The sequence below is a fragment of the Octodon degus genome, unplaced genomic scaffold (assembly GCF_000260255.1).
Source record: "Octodon degus isolate 3935 unplaced genomic scaffold, OctDeg1.0 scaffold00016, whole genome shotgun sequence".
NCBI classification, from domain to species: domain Eukaryota; kingdom Metazoa; phylum Chordata; class Mammalia; order Rodentia; family Octodontidae; genus Octodon; species Octodon degus.
The window spans coordinates 17,936,324-17,945,313 of NW_004524592.1; the positions used below are offsets into that span (position 1 = coordinate 17,936,324).

The 8,990-nt window shown below is 44.5% G+C and overlaps 2 protein-coding genes across 2 annotated transcripts in view; both read right to left on the minus strand.

The window, feature by feature from the left end:
• Larp7 (La ribonucleoprotein domain family member 7) overlaps positions 1-1,867 on the minus strand; it is a 22,329-nt gene extending 20,462 nt beyond the window's left edge. Inside the window, exon 1 of the mRNA XM_004626749.2 lies at positions 1,849-1,867. The gene's annotated coding sequence lies outside the window, so the exon portion shown is untranslated. The remainder of the gene's footprint in view (positions 1-1,848) is intronic.
• Positions 1,868-3,988: 2,121 nt separating this feature from the next.
• LOC101585262 (60S ribosomal protein L26-like) lies at positions 3,989-4,478 on the minus strand. The gene has a single exon (XM_004626673.3). The coding sequence runs from the start codon at positions 4,457-4,459 to the stop codon at positions 4,022-4,024; it is 438 nt and encodes a 145-aa protein (XP_004626730.1). The 5' UTR covers positions 4,460-4,478; the 3' UTR covers positions 3,989-4,021.
• Between the last annotated feature and the right edge of the window lie 4,512 nt (positions 4,479-8,990).

The window sequence follows — 8,990 nt, forward strand, 5'->3', positions numbered from 1 at the left end:
CTGGCATGTGGTGCTGGGGGATCGAACCGTGGTCCCTGTGCTTTGCCAAGCTTGTTCCAAGTAGGTGCTTTAGACCACTGAGCCATCTCGCCAGCCCTAAATTTAGTATTAAAATATTTAAACAAGTTATACTTCTCTTTAAGTGTGTATTAACTAGTTTGGCAGACTTTGCATGCACATACAACAATCACACACACATCTAAATATATAATGATAAAATTTGAAATGAAGGGCCGGGGAGATGGCTCAGTGGAATAAGCGCTTCCCTGGCAAGCGCAAGGGCCTGAGTTCGATCCCTGGTTCCGCTAAATAAATAAATAAATAAATAAAATTGAAATAAATGTTAATAGATACTGATGAGAGTAATAAGTTGTTATACCTGCCATGGATAAACCTAATTTCCACCTCCATGTTTGTCTTCTTTTTTGGCGGAACTGGGGATTGAACTCAAGTCCCTGAGCTTGCCAGGCAAGTGCTTATTCCACTGAGCCATCACCCAGGCCCCCTCCCTTTTTTTGTTGGAATTGGGGATTGAACTGAGGCCCTTGCCAGGCAAGCGCTTATTGTACATGTTTTTCTACAAGTTACACAGCTGTGCCAAGCATGATGGCATGCACCTGTGATCCCAGTACTCAAGAGGCTGAGGCATGAGGACTACTGTGAGTTTGAGGCTAGCCTAGGCTTCGTAGTAAGTTCAAGGCCAACCTACCTAGTGAGACCCTGTATGGAAAAAATAAAAAATAAAGTTACATGGTTGTAAACTAGCTCGACAATTAAAGATGTAGATAACCTGGAAAAGAGAGCTACACAAGACAAATTCCTTTTGTGGTACTAGGGATTGAACTTGGAACCTTGGGCTTGCCAGGCAGACACTTAAGCCTCTGAGCTATGTCCCAGGCCCGCAAGACCACATTTTGTTTTTTGTGCAGCATCTCACTACACAGCTCAGACTCGCAGTGACTCTCCTGATTTGTGCTTCCCTAGTGCTGGGCATGCACCATCACACCTGGACTCCATTGCTGGCTCAGCGCACCCGATGGCAGGGCCAGCACGGCATGCATTGTGCCAGGGATTGAATCCTGGCCTTTGCACTTACCTAAGCAAGTGCTTAGTCCGCTGAGCTATACCTCTAGCCCTACGACAAAATTTTAAGTCACAATATTTCCTTACAAAATCATACGCGGGATGTTTTGTCAGGTGCACATTTTGTAACATGGATTTTCCTAGGATGATCACCTGCAACTTTTTTTCAGGCTTTCATTAAAAAAATCACGTGGAAAAAAAAAAAGGTTGAGAACCACTGCTTCAGGCAGAGCGAACTTCCTGGTAAAGAACACTCAGAGGCCAGTGTCCGCAGGAATGAATGTGGCCGGCCAGGCCAGATAAACCCCATTCAATATTCAATGTTTTCTCTCTTTTTTTTTTTTTTTTTTTTTTTTTTTTTTTTTTTTTTTTTGCGGAACCAGGGATTAAACTCAGGCCCTTGCACTTGCCAGGGAAGCGCTTATTCCACCAAGCCATCTCCCCGACCCCCCCACCCCATTCAATTTTGAAAGCCTCGGTTCTTCCTAATTCATTGCCTCCCCGTGTTTTCATACCTCTATCAAAGAACGCACTAATCATTTAATTTGTTACCTCTCTTTTACAACTTAATTGTCTTTTAGTCTCGTTCAGTTTCTCAACTGCCCAGGCTGGGTTCTAGGTCTGGATCCTTCTGCCTCGGACTCCAGTGTGCTGAAATTACAGGTGCGCCCTCCACGCTCAGATCAGACATCGGGATTCCGGTTATTTCTGAGGATGAGGACCTCAAAAAACCCCACCTTGATTTCAGAACACAAATCCTCCCACCCGCTATCCTTTGGCACCCAAAGCTGAACCCCACTCCGCGAAACAGGCACATTCCCGGTGGTCCAAGGTTTCTCTGGACACCTGTACTTCCGCCTCGACAACGCCCTCCGTGGGGCAAGCCGCGAATCCCGGCCACAGGCAGGCAGGGGTGCCCCTACTGCCTGAAGATATAACTACAAGGGCCGCCAGAGAGCTACTGCGCGTGCGCAAAACGAACTGCCCGAGCAGGCACGCAGGGAGGGGGCGGGGTAAAACAGACCACAGATGCTACAAGGTTCTGCAAGCAGGATTGAGAAGAATGCAAGCGTCACCCAACCTTAGCGACTCTTGTTACTTACTCCGCTCACTTCCCAAAATACGGAGTCAGATGCTTGTGTCCTTCAGCCTTTTCCCGATCCTAGAGTCGTGGTTATTTCGCGTCATACGCCGAGCGACACCACTCACTTCTCTACCTTCTGGAAGAGCCGCACAGAAGCCTAGAGTACGTTGATGACGCTATAAAACAGGGCCGCCTTCTTGGGGGCGGAGCTTGGGAGAGCAGGGCCGATTGAGGAGGTGCGGCGCCAGCGAAGAATTTGATTGGCTGTTGGAAAGGGCGTTTCCGGTTGGGGGAGCTAAGTAGTAGGTCTTCCTTCGCTGAGGGCCCAGGTTGATGACGTCACGTTCATTCGCGGGAGAAATTCGAAAGTGGATGTTGTGCAGTGGTATGAGGTGAAAAGAGTTTTTTTTCTCGGGTTTTCAGAGGAAGGGTGGATAGGCAAGAGAAATTTGAGCAACTTGTAGCGGAGGGACGTATTAATCTGCTGTCCAAGAAGCCAGCCACGGAGTGTGTTGCATGGAACATTGAGTGAGGCGGTGGCGATGCCCTCGCTCCGCCTTGCAATTCTGCTTTGTAATTTCTTTTGGTTATTTAGGTTGATATCTGCACAGGATGTTGCCCTATCGATTCTGAAGAATTTATATTTGAATCATTTAAGGATTCAGTTTTACGTTCGAACCCCCTACTTGTTCCAAAACAGAAGTACCCAAAATATATAGTTATAATTGTCATATTTTACTGAAGACACATTGTATATCATAGACAGCTAAGTTAGGTAGAAATAGTGTAGGCAGTCCGAGAGGGCTAGACCGTTGGGGGAGTCAGTGCAGAAGATGAGAACACATTACAACTGTGACTGGTGGCGCATCTGTTGGAGGCCAGGCCTCATGATAAAGAGGAAATGACCAGCCCTGCCTGCCTCCGCAAGAGATAAGCAATACATTAACATTAATATCAGTCACCCTGGTGGCTGGCTGGAACCCCCTGGTTCTTCCTAAAAATGTTCTTGTTCTTGGCCAGGGAGATAACTCAGTGGCATAAGCGTCTGCCTTGCAAGCAAGGTCCCAAGTTTGAATTCCGGTGCTCTACCCCCCCCCCAAAAAAAAAGAAAAAGGGGTCCTCTTTCCATATACACTTACTACCTGACCCGTTTGAGTAGTTAAGCAGCTAAATTTGTAATCATACTGGTTGATTATGATTTTGTTCCACATTGTACCCACCTTGTGATTTTGCTCTGTAAAACTTACTCAGGGGGAGATAGCTCAGCAGTTTAAGTGCCTGCCTGGCAAACGTAAGATCATGAGTTCCATCCCTGGTACCAAAACCAACAAACAAAAAATTTATTCTGTAAAATGGGATCTGTGGCAACTCGTATTTTGAATCCCCTCCTACCTCTCAGGAGCTGTTGTGCTCCATCAGTAACTATTTCCTATTCGTAACCTCTGTTCCTCATGCGCCATCACACGCAGATTTAGCGGCCACTCAGTGTGCCTGCCGGTGGGCCTGGCGCAGCATGTGTTGAGGGGGATGGAACCCTGGTCCTGTACTTTCCTTTTTTTTTTTTTTTTTTCCACATATTTTAGGGAAGGGTCTACAGGGTGTTCAGGGCCTCACTACTAGAGATCAGACTCAGTGATTCTCCTGTTTACAGCCTCCCAAGAGCTGGGATTACAGGCACGCACCACCACGTCCATTCTTAATTGCTATCTCAGTGTGCCCTGGGGGGACGGGACCATCATGGCAGGCCTGGGGATCGAACCCTGGCCCCTGATTTTGCTTGCCGGCTCTTTTTTTTTTTTTTTTTTTTTTTTTTCATTTTCGCATTTTTAATTAAAGGTTACACACAGGAGGACTTTATTCCTGCATCTTCTCAATCGTTTCTTCCTTGTATTTGCCCTTTTCCTTTCCTACTTGGCGAGACTTGGCTTTCCTTTCCAGGATCTTTTTGCGGTCTTTGTCCAGTTTTAGCCTGGTGATAACCACCTTACTGGGGTGAATGCCTACGTGGACAGTTGTGCCATTTGCCTTTTCTCGCTGCACCCGTTCAGTGTAGATGACATACTTCTTCCTGTAAACCTGGACTACTTTGCCAATCTGTTGACCTTTATAGTGTCCTCGCACAACCTGAACTTCATCATCCTTTAGGATGGGCATAGAGCGAACATTGTATTTTTGTCTCAGCTCTTTGGAAAGAGGAGAAGACATAATTTTCCTGCGAATGTGGGAAGGCGCATTAACGTGCCTTTTACGGTTTTTGCTTCCGTCTGAAGTCACAAAAGGATTAAACTTCATTTTGGCCGCTGCAACTCCAGCGATGGCTGCAAAAGGGAAGAGCTTGCCAGCTCTTTAATCCGCTGAGCTATTTTGGCCTGCCCTCCTGTACTTTCCTAACCAGGTGCTTAATCTGCTGCACTGTCTTGCCTGCCCTACTTACAGAAAATTTATATTATTTTTTTTTTGTCTGCAGAACCAGGAATTGAACTCAAGCCCTTGCACTTGCCAGGCAAGTGCTTATTCTACTGAGCTATATCCCCAGCCCCCAGAAAATTTATATTCTTTTGCCTCACTTTATGATGCTGTTCTCTAAAACCATTTTCCTTATCTAATGGTAGGATAAGAAAGGAAGAAGACTGGGGAGATAGCTCAGTAGAATAAGCGCTTGCCTGGCAAGTGCAAGAGTCTAAATTCAATCCCTGGTTCTTTTATTTATGTATTTATTTATTATTATTTTTTTTTTGTGTGTGTGGCCAGCTCAGTCCACCAGGGTGCGGGGCTGGCTGACATGTGGTGGTGGGGGATTGAACCGCGATCCCAGTGCTTTGCTGAGGCTTAGCTTGTTCTAAGTAGGTGTTTTAGACCACTGAGCCATCTCACCAGCCCCTCAATCCCTGGTTCTGCCAAAAAAAAAAAAAAAAAAAAAAAAAAAAGGAGGACTGGGGGTTTAGCTTGATGTAGAGTACTTGCCTAATATGCTCAAGGCTCTATAATTTGAACTCCATGAGTGGACAAAAAAATGTTGGTGCTCATTGGATATATTTAAGGTCTTCTAAGGTTTTTTTTTTTTTTTTTTTTCCCTTTCCTTGGCAGAACTGGGGATTAAACTCAGGCCCTTGAACTTGCCAGGCAAGCATTTATTCTACTGAGCCATCTCCCTGGCCCCCTTTTCTAAGTATTTTAAACCCACTTTGCTTGCCTGCTTTTCTTAGATTTAATCCTGTAATCTAATTTACTGTGTTTTAGAGTTTGAATCTTCTCTAATTTATGAAAATAGTAGAGAGTTTATTTTGAAATTCCTAAATAGTACATACAGAATCTTAAATCAGTAAATGCTGTGTATCATGCTATAAATCATGATGGTAATGCCTACTTGTTTTTGTTTGTTCAATCTTTCCTCGTGTGTGTGTGTGTGTGTGTGTGTGTGTTTGTGTGTGGTGCTGGCAATTGAATCCAGAGCCTCAAGAATGTGAAACCCTAGCTGTACCCTGTCATACCTTGATGTGCTGATTCCTACGCTTCACTATTCTGAGATGGATAAATATATGTAAAGATCTAGTCCAGATTTTGTCTGACACACAGTAGATGGTCAATAAATTCTTTTATTATTATTATTATTTTTTTAAAGCAACCGATCCAGTCCGTCTTTTTTATTTTTTATTTTTTAAATTTTATTTATTTATGTGTGTGTGTGTGTAGCCAGCTCAGCCCACCAGGGGGCGGGGCTGGCTGGCATGTGGTGCTGGGGTATTGAACCGCGGTCCCTGTGATTTGCTAAGCTTGTTCTAAGTAGGTGCTTTAGACCACTGAGCCATCTCACCAGCCCAATAAATTCTTATGTAAGTGTGGCTTTTGTGAATTTGAGTGGTAGAGTTTATACAACTTGGTTTTGAATTATGAGTCTGCCCTTTCTTTACTTTATGGGCTTGGTCATTGCTATTACTTATCTAAGTTTTCTCAGTAGATATAAAAGTAATACCTATAGTATAATATTATAAATGTTTTAATGGCTTGAGCATATAGTTGCACTGAATTATGCACTCTCATCTATATCCACAAAATCACCAGTCCATTCTAGAGTGGGGAAAAAGTTGCTCCGGAAGCACCAGGGGTGCATTTCTCTGGATCCCATGCTCTCCTTAGGATTCATATGCATCTTGCAACTCCCATGAGCAGCAGGAGAGATGTAGACAGAGTTATGTTTCTTTGTGTGCCTGGGTGTTGTCCTGTGACCTGTGTCCCATGTCCTGGACCAAGCACACATACCTCATTTGCTTACCTCTTATCCTGTCCTGTCTACATTGAGTAGCCAGTGTGATGTTTGTAAAATCTAGGTCAGGTTATGTAAAGTTAATCTTTTTCTTTTCTTTTAAAGAATTATTTATTTATTCATTCATTTTGTGTGTGTGGCCAGCTCAGCCCACCAGGGGGCGGGGCTGACTGGCATGTGGTGCTGGGGGATTGAACCGCGGTCCCTGTGCTTTGCTTAGCTTAGCTTGTTCTAAGTAGGTGCTTTAGACCACTGAGCCATCTCACCAGCCCCAATCTTTTTCTTTTTGTCTTTTTAAAATTTTCTTTTTATTATTTTTGGTGGCTGGCTCAGCCCACCCTGGGGTGGGGCTGGCATGGCATATGGTGCAGGGGACTGAACTGTGGTCCCTGTGCTTGCCTAAGCATGCCTAAGCAAATGATTTAGACTGCTGAGCTATCTCACCGGCCTGTCTTTTTGTCTTTTTGAGACAGGGTTTTGCTATGTAGCTTAGGCTGGCCTTGAGCTCACTTTGTACCCAGGCTGGTCTCAAACTGGCTGGTCTCGAACTTGCAAGGATCCTCCTGCCTCAGCCTCCCTAGTGTTGAGAATACAAGCAAACAACACCACACCTAGCTTGTTCTTTTTTTTTTTTTTTGCGGAACCGGGGATTGAACTCAGGACCTTGTGCTTGCCAGGGAAGCACTTATTCCACTGAGCCATCTCCTTGGCCCTCTTTTTTTTTTTTTTTTTTAAACAGGATCTCACTATGTAGTACAGGCTGGCCTTGAACTCACAGCGATTCTATCCTGCTGCAGCCTTCCAAGGGCTAGGGTTACAGGCTTGTTTCACCATACCTGGCTATCATGTTTTTCTTAAAATCCTTCTGCAGCTTCTGACTATCCTCAGGAAGAGTTCAGACTCCTGAGCAGAGCAAGTTTTCTGAATCCAGTTACCACTGAATATATTCTTCTGTCTCAGCCTTCATACTATAAAACTCCCCCCCACCCCTGGACTACTTAGAGATTCCTGAGCAGGCCTCTACAAATACTGTAGGAACTTGTTGGTCTCTCAGTATTCCTGGGAGAAAATGAGAGTTGGGCAGGGATTTAGAAAATAAAAACAAGATAATAGCTGAGCTCAGGTGGAGGCCTGTTTGTCTGATGGGCAAAGGACCTGAATAACAGTGGTAGGGGCATTTATTTATGCTCTTGAAAAGATAGTATCCTGAGACACAAGGTTGCCTGGCGACTAATGCCTGAAACTGTTCAGGCTGGATTCTTTTCTCAAAGCTGAGATAGGGGCCGGGGAGAGGGCTCAGTGGAATAAGTGCTTCCCTGGCAAGCGCAAGGGCCTGAGTTCAATCCCCAGTTCCAAAAAAAAAAAAATGCTGAGATAGCTTGACCACTTTAGGCACTGTGGCCTTGTCCAGCCCTCGTGCATATGATCAGTTTCCATCTTTAGCCACTTCCAATGTACACTGCATACTGTTTGGGAAGATCAGCTTCTCTTAGAGCTTCTGTGTTCCTCCCTTGAGGAAGCGGGGTTCTATGTCCTGGCCAGGCCGACTTGGGTCTCTGGCTGGTGCTTATTCCCAGAATCTTAGTGTAGTTAATGTTCATTGCTCTGCTCTACTGAGAATTCCTTGAGATCAACAATAGCATTGCATTCATTTACTGTCTTGGCCTAGCACAATATGTTCTTTTTTTGTTTTTTTTTTTGGTGGAACTGGGGATTGAACTCAGGCCCTTGCGCTTGCCAGGCAAGCACTTATTCTACTGAGCCATCTCCCCGGCCCCAATATGTTCAGTAAGAACTGAACAAACACGTCGAATTTCTCAATAAAATGTAGGCAGTGTATCTTATAAGGAGGAAATGGCCCATAATCACAAATGACAGATTTGACTCCCTCTAGGTTTTTAAGGCTGTTCTCAAACTTGACTATGCATCACCATCACTTATAGGACTTGTTAAGCACAGACTACTGAGCCCCAAATCCAAGCTTTTAATTTCTTTTTTTTTGGTTCGGAACCGGGGATTGAACTCAGATCCTTGTGCTTGCCGGGGAAGCACTTATTCCACTGAGCCATCTTCCCAGCCCCTAAGCTTTTAATTTCTGAAGAACAGAACCTGAAAAATGTTCATTTCTCTTTGTTTTCTAGGTAATATTGTTGGTTCAGAGATGATATCATTTGAACCACTTTAGGAAAAAAAGAACAGAAAAGAAAGAATAGGCCAGGGAGATAGCTCAGTAAAATAAGTGCTTGCCTGGCAAGCGCAGGGTCCTGAGTTCAATCACTGGTACCACAAAAAAAAACAAAAACAAAAACAAACAAACAAAAAACAGGAAAGAAAGAATATATACATAGCTAGGTATAGTGGCACATGTTTATAATCCCAGTCTGAGGCAGGAGAATCCCAAGGTTGAGCTCAGTGTTGGAAATTTAGTGATTCAATGAGATGTCTCAAAATAATAAATGGGATGGGGCTGGAGAGATGGCTCAGTGGTCTAAAGCACCTACTTAGAACAAGCTTGGCAAGGCATCAGGGACCGCGGTTCAATCCCCCAGCACCACATGC